At 44.8% G+C, this 19255-nt stretch overlaps 1 protein-coding gene across 1 annotated transcript in view; it reads left to right on the forward strand.

The window, feature by feature from the left end:
- MORN4 (MORN repeat containing 4) overlaps positions 1-17964 on the forward strand; it is a 47676-nt gene extending 29712 nt beyond the window's left edge. Inside the window, exons 3-5 of the mRNA XM_073595512.1 lie at positions 1764-1878; positions 5310-5419; positions 16733-17964. Coding sequence (XP_073451613.1) covers positions 1764-1878; positions 5310-5419; positions 16733-16890 — 383 coding nt within the window. The 3' untranslated portion in view covers positions 16891-17964. The remainder of the gene's footprint in view (positions 1-1763; positions 1879-5309; positions 5420-16732) is intronic.
- The last annotated feature ends 1291 nt before the right edge of the window (positions 17965-19255 follow it).

Here is a 19255-nt window from a genome sequence, read left to right on the forward strand (position 1 = left end):
TTATTTGTGGGTTTTTCTTTGCATCCCGAACAATTTTCCTGGCAGTTGTGGCTGAAATTTTAGTTGGTCTACCTGACCATGGTTTGGTTTCAACAGAACCTCATTTTCCACTTCGTGATAAGAGTTTGAACACTGCCAATTGGCATTCTCAATTCCTTGGATATCTTTTTCTACCCCTTTCCTGTTTTATACAGTTCAACTACCTTTTCCCGCAGATCCTTTGACAATTCTTTTGCTTTCCCCATGACTCAGAATATAGAAATGTCAGCGCAGCACTGGATGAAAGATGCAAGGGTCTGTCAGGAGTCCAGAAACACATTGACCTTTTATACACACACACTAATTACAAGCAAACAGATCACAGGTGAGGATGGTTACCTTTAATAGCCATTCAAACCGTTTGTGTCAACTTGAGTGCATGTTATCAGGCCAAAATCACCAGGGTATGTAAACTTTTGATCAGGGTCATATGGGTAGTTTCTGTTGTCATTGTGATTTTAAAAAGAGTAAACACAGTTGATTGATAATAAATGGCTTCAGCCAAACACTAACCATGAGTAAAAGAAATGTTTTTGTGCTATCATTCAAGAAATCATAAATTCTGCCAGGGTATGTAATTGGTGAAATAGGGTGAATCTGCACTGCACAGCATGATTAGGGTGTGCCCAGGCACACCTGGCACACCCTCTGCGCATGCCTATGACAATGGTTTAACCGTTTCCACAGGCTACCTGTTGAAGAGTTACAGAGGAGGTCTAGCGCTAGAATCGTTGCTGCTCTCGCTCTAACGTTTGTGGCGATACCTCACATGTGTGGTGAAAAGGTGGGGTGCATGACCTGCTTATGTGTTCACCATTGCACACAGGGACAGGGCGTTTTTTTTTTTTTTTGTTTTTTTTTTGGTGTGATCACTTATTTGTAAACCTCCAGCATGACAGGTCCTCTTTATAAAGAAGTTTGGGGGTCTTTCAGACCCCAAATCTCTCCTCTACCCTTAAAAGCAAAAGATCCCCCAAAATGTTTTGATAGCTTTGTTTACATTTGTCCGGAACCGAAAGTGACATCATGACCTCGCTCCGGTCCTCCTAGGGCATAGAGATGAGTGGAGACTATCTTTCCTTCACTCATCTTGTGCCCTGTCGCCACCAGTGCCGAATCATTTTTCGGGCTTCCTGATCCGCCAGGTTGGCCCAAAAACCACCAGAAAGCGGAGGGGGTGGGGAACGACCCCTCCTGGTGCTTCTAAAAGTGACCCAGTGGCAAAATCGCTGCTCAGGCCACTTTTATGGAAGAAAGACTGGCGCCTGAGGAAAATAATAATACTAGGATGTTGGCATCTAGCTGCAGCCATGACCGCGGTATTTAACATCAAAGTCATGACGTATTTTCCCAGTTAGGCGGTCGGCAAGTGGTTCCTACTATCCAATCAATTTTATAGGATGGAAAGTTATGGTTATGTAGTTTATTCAACGTGGAACTAAACCCATCCGTTTAGATACCCCCCAAAACGGTTACATTCAAGGCATGCCATGAATTATAATTGTTACAGTTGCTTGTGCTCCCATCTGAACTGTCAAGCCATCAAACAGCTGGTGTCCTAACTGATCACATGTGCAGCACCTGCAGGTAAAACAAGGGCTAAGATGGCAGCTTCCTTATGTAAAGGACGGGAGGGTTTAGTTCCCCTTTTAATACAAAAAAATGAATATGACCACCAATCCCCACCTATGTCTCACTAGACTTTTTCCCTTCTCTCTCTCCAGGTAGAAGACACGGAATGGGCCAACTGATATTTTCCGATGGATCCGCCTACGTCGGTCTGTTTGAAAATGGGCTTTTTAAGGGGTATGGGGTTTTATCCTTCCCGGACGGCTCAAGGTGAGAAAAGCTCCTTCAGAAAGCAGCAAAAGATAATCTGTGTTTGACGGGTCAGCGATGTTCTAAATCGGGGGTCTCCAGTGCCCCATCATTGGTGTTAATGGGAGAAATCATGCCCCATCATTGGTGTCAGTGGGAAGGAATAGTGCCCCATCATTGGTGTCAGTGGGAGGAATAGTGCCCCATCATTGGTGTCAGTGGGAGGAATGGTGTCTCATCATTGGTGTCAGTGGGAGGAATAGTGCCCCATCATTGGTGTCAGTGGGAGGAATGGTGTCTTATCATTGGTGTCAGTGGGAGGATAAGCGCCCCATCATTGGCGTCAGTGGGGGGGAATAGTGCCCCATCATTGGTGTCAGTGGGGGGGGAATAGTGCCCCATCATTGGTGTCGGTGGAGGGGAATAGTGCCCCATCATTGGTGTCAGTGGGAGGAATGGTGTCTCATCATTGGTGTCAGTGGGAGGAATGGTGTCTCATTATTGGTGTCAGTGGGAGGAATAGTGCCCCATCATTGGTGTCAGTGGGAGGAATGGTGTCTCATTATTGGTGTCAGTGGGAGGAATAGTGCCCCATTATTGGTGTCAGTGGGAGGAATGGTGTCTCATTATTGGTGTCAGTGGGAGGAATAGTGCCCCATCATTGGTGTCAGTGGGAGGAATGGTGTCTCATTATTGGTGTCAGTGGGAGGAATAGTGCCCCATCATTGGTGTCAGTGGGAGGAATAGTGTCCCATCATTGGTGTCAGTGGGAGGAATAATGCCCCATCATTGGTGTCAGTGGGAGGAATAATGCCCCATCATTGGTGTCAGTGGGAGGAATAATGCCCCATCATTGGTGTCAGTGGGAGGAATAATGCCCCATCATTGGTGTCAGTGGGAGGAATGGTGTCTCATCTTTGGAGTCAGTGGGATGAATAGTGCCCCATCATTGGTGTCAGTGGGAGGAATGGTGCCCCATCATTGGTGTCAGTGGGAGGAATAGTGCCGCAGGGGCTGGATAAGTGCAAGCAAGGGGCTGCATCCAGCCCCTGGGGCACAGTTTAGAGACCACTGTTGTAAAGTGTACATGGCCCCTGCCTATAGTGCACACAGCTACATAATTAATACAAGCTCCACAATAGATCCTTTGGGATCCAGTTATCACTTATTAGGCCTCCTGATGGGTAAAGAAGAAGGTTTTCAGTTCCTTCTTGTCTTCGGCTTAACTCGGGACGGTGACCCTTGGTTGTCACAAAATTACCTTTTACCGCATCCTTGAGAATATGGAAATGACTTGGAAAGATCACACAGTTGCCGCTTCTATAAAAAATATATCTTTAACCACCTCAGCCCCCGAAGATTTACCCCACTTAATGACCAGGCCAGTTTTTGCTATTCAGCACACCTGAGACCTTGTAACACTAACGAGTCACATGACACCAGGGAGGGAAAATGGCTAATTGGGCCCAATTTGGACATTTTCACTTAGGGGTGTACTGACTTTTGTTGCCAGCGGTTTAGACATTAATGGCTGTGTGTTGAGTTATTTTGAGGGGACAGCAAATTTACACTGTTATACAAGCTGTACACTCACTACTTTACATTGTAGCCAAGTGTCATTTCTTCAGTGTTGTCACATGAAAAGATAGAAGAAAATATTTACAGAAATGTGAGGGGTGTAGCAAGTCAATAATAAAGTACACATGGCAGAACAGACTTTACTACCACTGTACGTTAGAGTTGTTAGACCAAAGCCCAAACCTATAGTCTAGGTGAAAGACATTTTTTTCTAGTTTGGATGCCGTGGGGAAAGATCAGAACCTCTGTGTTTTGGTGCCCCCGGCATGTGATGTGGGCTCACGAGAAGTAGGGAGTCTAAGTGACAGCCGGACTTCACCAGAGCTCCTGATGGTGGAGATGGGCCAGGAACCCCAGTGAAAGCTGTCACAGGTCATGGCCTTCAGGCTCGCCCAACCAGGGGGGTAGCTAGACCAGAACAGCTATGATGTGGAGATTGTACAGGAAATGCTTGGCAGAAGAGTAGTCAGGTCCAGGTAGAGATCATGGACTGGCCACAGACTAAAGAGAATTCCGATTCAGGAAAAGATTGTGGGCAATTTAGGTCGGCAACAAGCAAGGCAATTGGAAAGTATTGTAGCTCTTTTGCACATAGCATAGCTTTGATGATAGGACAGAGCTCCAGGCACTCCAAAGGCTGATGTTTAAATGTCCTTTTGGTCAGAGGGCACACCCAACATCCTTTCATAGAACTCTGGAAGTCCTGGCTGAGATTCTTCCAATGCCAGTGGAAGTCCTGGCAGGGAATCAGAGAGTACCATGGGAAGTCCTAGCAGGGGTTCTGAGAGTACTATGGGAAGTCCTAGCAGGGGTTCTGAGCGTACTGTGGGAAGTCCTGGCAGGGGTTCTGAGCGTACTGTGGGAAGTCCTGGCAGGGGTTCTGAGACTACCGTGGGAAGTCCTAGTAGGGGTTCTGAGCGTACCATGGGAAGTCCTGGCAGGGGTTCTGAGCGTACCGTGGGAAGTCCTGGCAGGGGTTCTGAGACAACCATGGGAAGTCCTAGTAGGGGTTCTGAGACTACCGTGGGAAGTCCTAGTAGGGGTTCTGAGCGTACCGTGGGAAGTCCTGGCAGGGGTTCTGAGACAACCATGGGAAGTCCTAGTAGGGGTTCTGAGCGTACCGTGGGAAGTCCTAGCAGGGGTTCTGAGCGTAACGTGTGAAGTCCTGGCAGGGGTTCTGAGTGAAAGATTTGTACAAGTCCTGGCGAGAACTCTGCAAGCACCATAACACACTGCCTGGTTTATATTGCTATCTGGGGCTCTATTAGAGAGCTTTCACCTCACTTCCTGTCCTGCTGACATTTTACCAAACAGGAAGTGCGAGAAAATCTGCAACAGGGACCTGCCTTTAGAACCACTTTTTAACTATAGAAGCATTTGACTTTTTTTTTTTTTTATATATATATTTTTTTATTGGAGGCGCCTGGTGGTGGCGCTGTTTTATGAAACAGAAAGCAGATCTAGCAAAACATTTTTTGAGTACAGTTTTTTTTTTTTTTTTTTTGCTTTTACCGAGCTAAAATGCAGCCCATTCATTGTAATGTGCCTATGCACACAGGTGCGTAAACAAGAGCATTCTTCAGTAAAAAAAATCTGCTTTTCTGGTCAGTAATTTACGCCTCATGTTCCCAAACCCCCATTTATCATATTGTGCAGAATGAGAAAGTGAGAATACATTTCCGCGAAATTGCGCAAACTCATATACGCGCAAATTCAACAAAAAAAGTCTGAAAAAGTAGATGCTCAAACAGGAGTAAGAGGCCTTATTGTGTACACCTCTACCCCATGATCTTATTGTATTATTGTATATGCATCTTTTGACCTTCATTTTCATCTAAGACTAGGCCTGCATATTTGTTCTGTGTACCAATCAGATATGAAGGCGAATTCATTCAAGGGAAATTCCATGGCGTTGGAGTCTTTACTCGCTACGACAACCTGAAGTTTGAGGGGGAATTTAAAGGCGGTCGGGTAGAAGGATATGGTAAGTGGAATGTTTTTGCTCAGATCGAATGATTTGCTCATGAAAACAAAAACTTCCCTGAAATTGTTCAAATCAGATTGGGGGAAATTTCGCTTAGAATACATTGTAACTTTGGAATGGTTCAATGTATTGATGTCAGTTGTATAGATCAACACCACATCCCAAACTACTATAGAGAAAACATTGTGAAGGAAAAAGAACGGGATTTTAAAATAATTTTCTGGGGTATTGATTCCCTAAAAACATGAAAAGATTCCACAAGCCATTGTCAATATTGCAACCCCAAATAAGAGGCCCTCCCCTCTATACACATAGACATCATATTGGAGGTGAGTGTAGTGTCTTGTATATCAGGAAAAAGCTGGGGGAGAGCTGCCTTGTCCCGACGGGTTTCGCTCTGTAGCCTTCCTCAGGGGGTGAAGTTGAGTATGGTTGAATGGACATTAAACCACTTAAGGACCAAGCCCTATTTTTTACACTTGGTAAAATAAAATCAGTTTTTTTTTTTTTGCTAGAAAATTACTTAGAACCCCCAAACATTATATATTTTTTTCAGATACCCTAGAGATTAAAATGGCGGTTGTTGCAATACTTTATGTATATTTTGTTCTATTCCGTGCTTAGGTCTGGGCTGGGTTGCTGCATTCCTTGAGGTGATCCCTACTGGAACCCCTTTAAAAAAGTTTATTGTAGTTGTAGGGTTGGTGGTGCTGCCCGTCACCCGAAGAGTGATCCTCCACAGTGAATCACTCTTTCCGGGTGAGTGTGCAAGAAAAGGAGGGGTAGCTTTCACTTCCAACACCTGAAAAGTGACGCGATATTTGGGCCAGTTTTCCCAGGTAGAGGGTGAAGGTAAAAAGTGTTTTCCGTGTGTTGTTTACCAAAGAATTTTTATGTGTTGATTTGTGCTCTTTTGTTATGTGATAATATATACTTGTAATTACTTTGTGCTCTGAAAATAGATGTGCAAGTACAAAATTATGATATTTTTCTTATCTGGTCAACATATACTTTCTGATTAAATCAGAGATATCACACATGATGACCCTTGGCATACGTGAATAATTCCTTATATGTGAGAGAATATAAAAATAAAACAATCATAAAGAGTAATAGGTGATAGGCATAGAAATAAAAATAAATATGGGTATAAAAGATAATGAGAGTCCAGTAAAAAAAATAAAAAAGCAAAATATTAAAATTTTAAAGTCCAATCAAAGGTATTGCATGTAGTGTCAAAATTTACAGTGACTTTTGTGCTTAACCAGGATGATTTGTGCCTGGACTTGGACATGAGTGTACCCTAGAACAAGTGACATCCATGCTCCCCTTCAGTTCCCCAATCACCAGAACCCTGCAGGGGTAGAAAGCATGTAGTGAATGTCTAGGCAGTTCCCGGGATGGTCACCTCCTCCTTGGCTCAATAGACACTGGGGTATCTGAACACCTCAGCCCCTCCCAGGGGCTCTCCACCTCAAGTGGATGAGTTTCAATGAAAACCTCGGTGGCCTCCTGATAACCTTCTCCTCGGTGGCCTCCTGAGGAGGCTCAGTCAGCACAGGCTGGAGCAGAGTGCGGGGTGTGTGACTACAGTTAATGATACCATTATCACTAGTACATATTCCAGTTATAGAATAATGTCAAGGGGAACTCTGCGGGTTGATCTTCTAGATTCCGAGTTCTACAACAAGTGGGAACAGGTTGTGTCTGGGACGAAAGTCCCACTGACAATAGGGGCAGATGCACTGGTAACACCTTAGGAACCAGTTATCCCTTATTTGATGCTTTACCTCTGTTTCGACTTCTCCCACATCTGTTGCGAAGAATCCGGGAGGTGGTAACACTGATAATGGTGACATAGCGAGGCTTGCTGGGGTTGCTCCTTGATCACTCCTAGGCCAGTGGGACCTAATGGTCTTAAGCAGGGATCCTCAAACTACGGCCCTCCAGCTGTTGTGGAACTACACATCCCATGAGGCATTGTAAAACTCTGACATTCACAGACCTGACTAGGCATGATGGGAATTGTAGTTCCTGACACCTGGAGGGCCATAGTTTGAAGACCCCAGGTTTTAAGTCTTGTATCTTCACACTGTTGAGCCCCTGGAACCTCGATTACAGGATTTGGAAATATTTTTTCCTGGGGGAAGTGGCACCCACAGGAATATGAGTGGGAAATTTTATTTTCTTTCTCCAATCAGTAAGGGACAGGAGATTGGCCTTACGTACCATTAAGGGTTCTAGTTCATCCCTATCCATTTTTTCCAGAGGCCATTGTTTCTCACTTATTGATTCATACTTCATACAGCTTGTAGCGTAGGTAGTCCCACATGTCAGGCCACTCTTGTGTCCTTGGGACTGGGATTCGCTCTTGGCTGTCTTTGCAGAAGTCATTGTTTGAACCAATTGGGAGACTGTTAGTCCCTTATCTCAGAAGATGGCTTCTTTGGCTGCTATGGCCTCATTCACACGAGGCGGACTCCGCTTCCACGGAGTCCGCCTTGGTCCGCCGGTTCAGCGGAAGATCTCTCCGTTGATCTCCGCTGAGCCGGCGGATGACAGGTCCCTCTCTGCTCACTGAGCGGGGAGGGGCTTGTCAGGCGCCGCTGCTGCCTATGGAGGGATCGGATGAAAACGGACAGCATGTCCGTTTTCATCAGATCCCACCCGATCTGATCCGCCAGCGACGGATCCGGACGTAGGGCCATCTGTCTGCTTTTAGCAGATCGGACGGGGTCGGATGTCAGCGGACATGTCTCTGCTGACATCCGACGCTCCATAGGCTAACATGGAGCGCCCGTTCAGGTCCGCCGTCAAAACTGACAGGCGGACCTGAACGGTCCGATCGTGTGAAAGGGGCCTAACACTTCACTAAGTAGAGTGCCAGAGCTGGCGGCTCTTTCATGCAAGGAGCCGTTCTTGGTCTCGCATCATAAGGTGATATTGTGTCCTAATCCATCTCTATTGCCTAGAGTGGTTTCTAGTATTCACTTGAATCAGGACAGTGTCTTGCCTTTTTATTTTTCTCCTAATCCACAGTTGGCAGGAGAAAGATCACTACCTACTCTAGAGGTAGTTCAGATGCTCTGGGTCTACTTGAGTTGTCGGCACACGTCAGGAATCCTGATTTGTGCTGCCAGAAGAGCCCATGAAGGGCAGGCGGCATCCAGGTCGAATGTTAAGCAGTAGATTTTCCAGTTTACCAAGGATGCCTATGGTTTTAAAAGGCAAAATCCAATTTTTTTTTTCTGGGAAGAGATTCAATACCAGGTGTGTGGGAGTATCTTGGGCCATCAGGTGTCAGTGGTCCAGGGGTGAAAGACCGCTATTTTGTCTTTAGTTTATAAATCCACTGGGTTTTTACCAGGTGGACATCAAGAACATGGAGGAGACTGCCTTGGTTTCAGCGTATTACAAACGGTAATAGTAGCAGTCTGAAGATGTCGGCTCAGATACGGAAGACTGACATTCTGTTTGTATTGCCAGAAGGTCTCAAGAAGGAACAGGCAGCATCCAAGTCGACTATTTCCCAATGGATTCGACAAGTGATTGTTCAGGCGTATGGTTTAAGGGGTAAGGCCCCACATTTCCAGTAAGGGCACACTCTAACAGAAGAGTGAGTGCTTCATGGGCAGTTCATTATCAAGCATCGATGGCTCAGATTTGCAAGGCATAAATTGTGATAAAATCTTAGGAACGAAGAATACGGAGGAGAGATGGGTTTGCTTTAAGAGCATATTAAATAAGGGCATTAGCCAATGCATCCCATTGGGTAATAAATTTAAAAGAGCGAACAAAAGTCCTGGATGGCTTAACTCTAATGTAAAAATGCATATAAAAGCAAAGGAGAAGGCCTTCAAAAAATACAAGGTTGAGGGATCATCACCAGCATTCAGACATAAAGAATGCAACAAGAAATGTAAGGGTGCAATAAGGACAGCTAAGATAGAACATGAAAGACACGTAGCGGAGGAGAGCAAAAAAAAAAAAAAGTACGTAAACAGTAAAAAAGGGAGGACAGACCATATTGGCCCCATAAAGAATGAGGAAGGACATCTGGTTACAAAGGATGGGGAGATGGAGAAGGTATCGAATTTATTCTTCTCCTCAGTCTTCATGAGTGAATCGGGGGGGCTTCAGTATCCAAAACTGCAGTGTTTATGCTCATGACACAACACAGGAAGCACCTCCATGGTTAACAGAGGATGGAATTAAAATTAGACTTGAGAAACTTAACATTAATAAATCACCGGGACCAGATGGCTTGCATCCGAGGGTACTTAGGGAACTCAGTTAAGTGATTGCCAGACCGTTGTTCCTAATTTTTACAGACAGTCTATTGACTGGAATGGTACCAGCTGATTGGAGAAAAGCCAATGTAGCACCAATATTTAAAAAGGGCCCAAAATACATCCCTGGGAATTACAGATCAGTTAGCCTAACATCAATAGTATGCAAGCTCTTGGAGGGGATGATAAGGGACTATATACAAGATTTTAGTAATGAGAACGGTATCATTAGCAGTAATCAGCATGGATTCATGAAGATTCGTTCTTGCCAAACCAATCTATTAACCTTCTATGAGGAGGCGAGTTGCCACCTAGATAAAGGAAGGCCCGTAGACGTGGTGTATCTGGATTTTGCAAAAGCATTTGACACAGTTCCCCATAAACGTTTACTGTACAAAATAAGGTCCGTTGGCATGGACCATAGGGTGAGTACATGGATTGAAAACTGGCTACAAGGGTGAGTTCAGAGGGTGGTGATTAATGGGGAGTACTCAGAATGGTCAGGGGTGGGTAGTGGGGTTCCCCAGGGTTCTGTGCTGGGACCAATCCTATTTAATTTATTCATAAACGACCTGGAGGATGGGATAAACAGTTCAATCTCTGTATTTGCGGACAATGCTAAGCTAAGTAGGGCAATAACTTCTCCGCAGGATGTGGAAACCTTGCAAAAAGATCTGAACAAATTAATGGGGTGGGCGACTACATGGCAAATGAGGTTCAATGTAGAAAAATGTAAAATAATGCATTTGGGTGGCAAAAATCTGAATGCAATCTATAGACTTGGGGGAGAACCTCTGGCAGGATCTAGGATGGAAAAGGACCTGGGGGTCCTTGTAGATGATAAGCTCAGCAATGACATGCAATGCCAAGCTGCTGCTAACAAAGCAAACAGAATATTGGCATTAAAAAGGGGATCAACTCCAGAGATAAAACGATAATTCTCCCGCTCTACAAGACTCTGGTCCGGCCGCACCTGGAGTATGTTGTCCAGTTCTGGGCACCAGTCCTCAGGAAGGATGTACTGGAAATGGAGCGAGTACAAAGAAGGGCAACAAAGCTAATAAAGGGTCTGGAGGATCTTAGTTATGAGGAAAGGTTGCGAGCACTGAACTTATTCTCTCTGGAGAAGAGACGCTTGAGAGGGGATATGATTTCAATTTACAAATACTGTACTGGTGACCCCACAATAGGGATAAAACTTTTTCGCAGAAGAGAGTTTAATAAGACTCGTGGCCAAAAAAATACATAAAAATGTAAACATGTAAAATGAACAAAAACCTCAATAGGTTTCTAATGGTTTATACAAAAGACACGTGGCCACTATATTAAAATTAGAAGAAGAGGTTTAACCTTAAACTACGTAGAGGGTTCTTTACTGTAAGAGCGGCAAGGATGTGGAATTCCCTTCCACAGGCGGTGGTCTCAGCGGGGAGCATTGATAGCTTCAAGAAACTATTAGATAATCACCTGAACGACCGCAACATACAGGGATAAACAATGTAATACTGACATATAATCACACACATAGGTTGGACTTGATGTCTTTTTTTCAACCCCACCTACTCTGTAACTATGCTACTTGGTCTTCGGTGCATACATTCACTAGGTTTTATCAAGTGAATGTTAGGACTCAGGGGGATGTTGCATTTGGACGCAGTGTACTGCAGACAGCAATATAGATCCTGTTCTGATGGTGTTTCTTTGGTCATAATGGGTTCCCTCCCCTCAAAAGCATTGCTTGCTTGGCCATCCCAGTTAGTTAGTATGGCTGCTCTGTGTCCCGTGATGTACTCCAAGAAAAGGATTTTACAGGTAAGCTGTAGAAAAAATCCACTTTTTTTTTTTTTTTTCTTTTACTTTTTTTTTTCCTTTTTTTTTTTTTTTTTTTTTTTTTTTACACTGTCCCTTTTTTTAAAAAAAAAATTTGGATCACTTTTATTCCTATTACAAGGAATGTAAACATCCCTTGTAATAGAAAAAAAGCATGACAAGACCTATTTAATGTGACATCTGGGGGTCAAAAAGACCTCAGATCTCACATTTACACTTAAAAGCAATAAAAAAAAAAAGAGAGGTTCTTTTCAATAAAAAAAAAAAATTGTCCCTTTTTTAAGGCCGTTGGGCGGAAGTGACGTTTGACGTCGTTCCTGTCATCCAATGTCACAGACTTCCTGTCCATCAGGGGAAAGGATTGGATCATCACCGATAAGCGCCGGAGATGACCGAGATGCGGTAGGAGGGGGGCACTTCTCCTGTCGCCGATAAAAGTAATCTCGCGGCGAAGCCTTAAAGCAGGCGGCCCGCTGTCTAAAAAAAATAAAAAAAAAATACGGGGGTTATGGCAGCTATCTTAACGTCAAAGTCGCAATGTATATCTACGGTGGGCGGTCCGTAAGTGGTTAAACGCCTTTCCTGTTGTACAGGAGTGCCATGGCAAAATGTCTCTACAATTTGCCCCAGATTGCCCAAACATTGTGTACAAGTAGTGGGTGGATAAAGCCTGGTTATTTGTTACACAGAACCACAGGTTTCATTATGCAACATTACAACCTTGGGCACTGTGCAGGCCAGCGTTCAAACAACTGCTGACATCATTGGTTGATCTGGAGCAATGCTTCTCAACCTTTTACGGTGAAGTACCCCTGCAGGTCTAAAATTTATTTCCTACGTACCCCTGTACCTCTGGAAATTTCTATTGTTTGGGTGTCACAGTTTCTGTGTGTGTGTGTAATGTCAGTATGTGTTTGTGATGGTTTTTGTTTGTTTGCAATATCATTGTATGTGTGCATACAGTCCGTAGGGTTCAATATTAAATTGGCCCACCCTTTGCAGCTATAACAGCTTCAGATCTTCTGGGAAGGCCATCTACAAGGTTTAGGAGTGTGTCTATGGGAATGTTTGACCATTCTTCCAGAAGTACTTTTGTGAGGTCAGGCACTGATGTTGGATGAGAAGGCCTGGCTCGCAGTCTCCGCTCGAATTCATCCCAAAGGTGTTCTATCGGGTTGAGGCCAGTCAAGTTCCTCCACCCTAAACTTGCTCATCCATGTCTTTATGGACCTTGCTTTGTGCACTGGTCCAAATCATTTGGTGGAGGGGGGATTATGGTGTGGGGGTTGTTTTTCAGAGGTTGGGCTTGGCCCCTTAGTTCCAGTGAAGGGAACTCTTAAGGCGTCAGCATACCAAGACAATTTGGACAATTTCATGCTCCCAACTTTGTGGGAACAGTTTGGGGACGGCCCCTTCCTGTTCCAACATGACTGCCCACCAGTGCACAAAGCAAGGTCCATAAAGACATGGATGAGCGAGTTTAAGGTAGAGGAACTTGACTGGCCTGCACAGAGTCCTGACCTCAACCCGATAGAACACTATTTGGATGAATTAGAATGGAGACCAGGCCTTCTCGTCCATCATCAGTGCCTGACCTCACAAATGCTCTTCTGGAAGAATGGTCAAACATTCCGATAGACACCCTCCTAAACCTTGTGGACGGCCTTCCCAGAAGAGTTGAAGCTGTTATATCTGCAAAGGGCGGAGCCAACTCAATATTGAACCCTACGGACTAAGACTGGGATGTCATTAAAGTTCATGTGTGTGTAAAGGCTGGTGGGACCGCCTCCCCCATCGTGTGACCACTGTGACACCCAATCATATAAACATGCAGACCTTCCTGCCCCCTGGGCATAAAATAGACCAGTTAAAGGGACTCCAGAGCTGGGAGAAGGGGCAGTTATATAATTGACAAGGTCAGACTTTCTTCTGCTGTGCCACATGTGTTTGTGCTGGGAGTGCACTTGATTGTCCTCCCCCAACATAGCTCCTGGTCTCAAAGTAATAATCAGGAACAGGTAAGACCGACCTGGTACTATTTATCCTTTGTAAAGAGAAAAAAAAAAAGATACATTGTATCCATTTCTCCTCCATTTTTTTTTTTTTTTTTTTTTTTTTTTTTTTTTTAGTGGGCCTAACCAGGCCTGGAGGTAGGTGGGTAGATAGGGACACAAGTCCGTTTACACCCACAGATCTATAGGAATGCATGGACTGAAAGACTGACAGACGGACCTGATCGGATCGCCCACGTGAAAGGACCCTTAAAAAGTTAGAGAAAACATTTGAAGGAAAAACAACGGGATTTTAATGGGTGTTGAAACCTTCTATCAGAATGATTTGCCAATACACTTGTATCCTTAAAAATACGTCTTTATTACAAACTCGTTAAAAGGATTTTCTGGGGTATTGATCCCCTAAAAACATGAAAAGATTCCGCAAGCCGTATTCAATATTGCAACCCCAAGTAAGAGGCCCTCCCCTATATACACATAGACATCTTATTGGAGGAGAGTATAGTATCCCGTGCTGTATATCAGGGAAAAGAGGGGGAGGGGTACCTCATCCCCACGGGTTTCGCTCTGTAGGCTTCCTCAGGGGCTCAAGGGGTGCAGTTGAGTATGGGTGAATGGACATTCATAAACAAAATCCATCACTAAAGGATTGGATCAAAAAGCATTCATGATCTCTCCTAATGCAGTTAAAATAGTGAATGGTGCAAGATGGAAGTGTGGGAGTGGATACCTCAGGCAAGCAAACCTCCTAGGGGTCCCAGACAGCGCCCAGAAGAGGGGGATGGCATCAATTCCCACTGATTAAAGGGTCTTAGACTCTCCGGAGCAAACCAGGTGAGGTGGCACCACTTAAATGAGAAATCTTGAAGTGCAAATAGATCTGTGCTCCACCAGAGCAAGACCACCCCTGCCCTGTCCACAGCCACTGTCCATCCAAATGATCACTTGATGGACAGTGGTCCACTTGTGAACAGAGCAGGGGTGTTCTTGCGCTGGTGGAGCACAGATTTATTTGCACTTTAGGATTTCTCATCTAACCACTTAAAGTGGTGTTCCGGCTGAAATTATACTTTTTAAATAAAAATACCGCTATAATACACAAGCTTGATGTATTCTAGTGAAGTTAGTCTGTAAACTAAAGTCTGTTTTGTTAGTTTATAGCAGTAGTTTGTTATTTTATAAACTTACAGCAGGCCGTGGCCATTTTAGGTGTGGGCATCTGAAGCCAGACTGTATTTCTTCCTGGATCTCATCCTTGCAGATCTCGCACATGCTCAGTGCAGCACAAGCAGTGTAATAGGTTTCAGGTCAGGTTTCCATAGCAATGGCAGTTTCAGAGGAAGTTGCCGCCCCTTCCCAGAAGGCATTGCAAACAGGAAATGATGCGATGGGCCGCGGCCAGGGAGGAGGGAGTGAAAAATGAATACAGCAGATATACAGTAGGCGCTGAGAAAAAAAATTAAAAAATATCCAATTTGGTTACAGTGCACAGTTTAGTGAGGGATGCTGAAGAGTTGTAAAAGTGGGTGGAACTCCACTTTAAGGACCGAGCCTCTTCTTTGAGATTTGTTGTTTACAAGTTAAAAACAGTTTTTTTTTTTGCTAGAAAATTACTTAGAACCCCCAAACTTTATACATTTTTTTTTCTAACACCCTAGAGAATAAAATGGCGGTTATTGCAATACTTTCTGTCACATCGTATTTGAGCAGCGATCTTACAAGCGCACTTTTTTTTTTTTTTTAAATACACTTTTTTTAAAATTAAAAAATAAGACAACAGTGAAGGTAGCCCGATTTTTTTATTTTTTTATTTTTTTTTTTTTGTTATATTGTGAAAGATAATGTTACGCTGAGTAAATTGATATCTTAAAAATTTCTACAGGTTGCATGTTTTGAGTTACAGAGGAGGTCTAGGGCTACAATTATTGCTCTCGCTCTACCGATCGCGGCGATATCTCTCATGTGTGGTTTGAACACCGTTTTCATGATGATCAAACACCCAAAGGTGTGACACCCATTTGATCATCATTTCAACACTTTTCTCTATTGACTTTAGTTTTATATGAATTTTTGCAGGGAACTGCACTTCTTCCTAACACACCGTTATTTATGCTTGAGACTCATCTTCAGCCTATATATCTTTTCTGTTATGCACAATTGATGGCACTTATTGCATTTTAATTAGTATTTGTGATTTTCAATTGCATATTTTTTCATTAACCACATACACTGTGTAATACACGGACTGCACTTTATTCATTAAGCGCTGCACTTTATTGTTATATTTGTTATTGTGCCTGGTGTCTGGGTTATAGTGCACAGCTGCTGTTTATTTTATGTTTCTAGCGCAGGTATATTTTTCACAATATTAATTGGTGCTTCAGGCTTGGTGGTCAGCAGGAGAGTAATAGTGTCCCATCATTGGTGTCAGTGGAAGGAATGGTGCCCCATCATTGGTATCAGTGGAGGGAATGGTGCCCCATCATTGGTATCAGTGGAGGGAATGGTGCCCCATCATTGGTATCAGTGGAGGGAATGGTGCCCCATCATTGGTATCAGTGGAGGGAATGGTGCTCCATCATTGGTATCAGTGGAGGGAATGGTGCTCCATCATTGGTATCAGTGGAGGGAATGGTGCTCCATCATTGGTATCAGTGGGGGGAATAGTGCCCCATCATTGGTATCAGTGGGGGGAATGGTGTCCCATCAGTGGGAGGAATAGTGGCCATTACCGGTATCAGTGAGGGGAATGGTACCCCATCATTGGTATCAGTGGGGGGGAATGGTGTCCCATCACTGGAAGAAATAGTGCCCCATCATTGGTGTCAGTGGAAGGAATAGTGCCCCATCATTGGTGTCAGTGGAAGGAGTAGTACCAGGGTCAGATCAAAGCAAGCAAAGGGCCACATCTGGCCTGTGGGCTGCAGTTTAGGTGAAGAACAAATCTTTAAAATGTGGTTTTCACTGAAGAGAACCTCTCACTTCTTCTTCTCATGATATGTTCTGTAACAGTTATTTGGGTCAGATGGATTTATTGTAAAAATGGTCATAAAACTCAAAAAAGTGAATATCTATGGTATCCAAACATGTTAAACCATGTGATTTTTATTTTCTCCATGATTAGCAATGTTCGACCAAAGCCAGAGCATACCCTAAGTGAGATTTGCTTTCCACTTTCACAGGCCTGCTAACATTTCCTGACGGTTCCCATGGGATCCCAAGAAACGAAGGTCTCTTTGAGAATAACAAACTGGTGAAGATAGAGAAATGTCCAGCGGTGATCCAGAGGGCCATAAGTGCCTCCAAAGCCTCCTGCTGCCTGGCGGTCAACCAAATCTGACGGGACCACGTCACCCCGACTAGACAGCCGCGTCTCTTCTCACATCCTACAAGTGCACTCACTTTTTTTTCTTTTCTTTTTTTACGTGTTTACACTGCTTGCTGGTAAAAGCAGACTAAGCGACTGCTGTTTTCAGGAGCTCCTCTTCTTGTTCCATGCTTTTGGTAGCTTGGGGCCCCCTATATGTAAGATGAGGTTAGAGCGGGGGACGAGGGCTTCTGAAGTTGTGTTGCTGTATTTACACTTCCAAGTTCAGTAGAACTTACACAGTGCCTCCCTAGAAAGAGAAGACCACCTCTGCTTCAATGTTCTGGAAGGAATAGATGAGATGGGGGTAGCTGCTGACTGTTCTAGAATTCTCCCCATATAATGTATGTTTTTTGCACTATTTTATTTAACTGATTGCAGAAAGTTTGAGGTTAATCATCCCTTTATTGGCTAAGTGTGCTTAAACCGCAAAGACAATAAGAATAAGCACAAGGGACGTTCATTCTCTTCAGTGAGATGTGTCCCTATTTAGCAGAAGTCTTCCTCCTCCGATGACCCCCCATTCTTTCTGCTCACCTGTACACCTCAAACCCACCCTGCTCACCTTTTGGACCCCAAAACGCCGCAAACTTCTGCACCTCGCAACCCCCTTCTGCTCACCTCTGCATCCTGACCCTGCATCGCTTACCTTTGGACCCCCAAACCCCACTATTCTCTGCACCCTAAAACCTTCTGCTCACCTCTGCACCTCAACCCGCCCACCCCCTTCCTTACCTCTATGCCCCTTTTCTCATCTCATACCCCCATCTTGGCTCCCCAATCCAGCCTTGGTTACCTTTGCACCCCCTCCCCCCCTCCCCCTTTGTTCTTACCTCTGTTCCTTATGTTTCACATCAGGCCCCCCTCTTTGCTCACCTTTGTGCCCCACTCTCGCTGCTAACCTATGCACCCCAACCCTTCCTCTATTCCTTACCTCTGAGCCCACCCTCTCTCACCCACTCTCTGCTCACCTCCACATTCCAAACCTCCTTCTTGCCTCACCTTTGCACCCCAATTCTGCCTTGCTTACCTTTGTACCCCCAACCCTCACTATTATCTGCACCCTAAAACCCATTCTGCTCACCTCTGCACCCCGATCCTGCATCGCTTACCTTTGGACCCCCAAACCCCACTATTCTCTGCACCCTAAAACCTTCTGCTCACCTCTGCACCTCAACCCACCCACCCCCTTCCTTACCTCTATGCCCCTTCTCTAATCTCAAACCCCCCCTTGGCTCCCCAATCCCGCCTTGCTTACCTTTGGACCCCAACCCCCCCCTCCCCCGTTCTTACCTCTGTTCCTTGTGTTTCACATTAGGCCCCCCTCTTTGCTCACCTTTGTGCCCCACTCTCGCTGCTAACCTATGCACCCCAACCTTTTCTCTATTCCTTACCTCTGTGCCCCCCATCTCACCTCCCCCCACCCACTCTGCTCACCTCCACATTCCAAACCTCCTTCTTGCCTAACCTTTTGCACCCCAGTTCTGCCTTGCTTACCTTTGTACCCCCTACCCTCACTATTATCTGCACCCTAAAACCCCTTCTGCTCACTCTGCACCCCAACCACCACCACCCCCCTTTCTTACCTCTGTGCTCCTTTTTCCCCCTTTGGATCCCCCTCTCTGCTCACCTCCACACCCTAAAACCCCCTCTTGGCTCAGCTTTGCACCCCACTCTTGCCTCGATTAACCTCTGCACCCCAACCCTCTTCTCCCCTCTAAACCCTCCACGCCCTGCATTCCTCTTTGCTCACCAGAGCCTCAGGACTGTTACTCTGTATGAATCCATGAGACCGTGAGCGGTGCTGGTCTAAGGAGGAGCCAAATGGCGAGCATGGCCCTACTAGTGAACTACAAGTGGCTGGGTACTTGCAGGCACAGCCATTGCAAAGACTTTTAAATAAACAATAGAGGGCAATTAGCAGCATCAGAACCCTGGGCACATACAATGGGAAATACAGGGCACATGCCATGGGTGTGCGGTGCCCCCTTCCCCACATGCCCACCCTATAACTGGTGAGGTAGATGCTTGAAAGGTCCACCCCTCCATTTAATAAAAGCTGTAGTCCTGGCTTCTCTGACTGGAGGAGCTGGGTGGAAAGTGTTGGCCTAGTCGGCCACTCATGATAAGTGCTTATAAAGTTCCCTCAGCTCTATTAATTCCCGATCTGATTGTGGTGGTGGGCATTAGAGGAGGACGATTTCTGCTAAATGAGGACACAGCAGCACAAGGGACACATCTCATTGAAGTAGGTATTGTCCCTTGTGCTTATTATTATTATTATTATTATTTTTATTAATTTTATTATTATTTTTTTATTATTATTATTATTATTATT

The sequence above is a fragment of the Aquarana catesbeiana genome, linkage group LG08 (genome assembly GCF_042186555.1).
Source record: "Aquarana catesbeiana isolate 2022-GZ linkage group LG08, ASM4218655v1, whole genome shotgun sequence".
Lineage (NCBI taxonomy): Eukaryota > Metazoa > Chordata > Amphibia > Anura > Ranidae > Aquarana > Aquarana catesbeiana.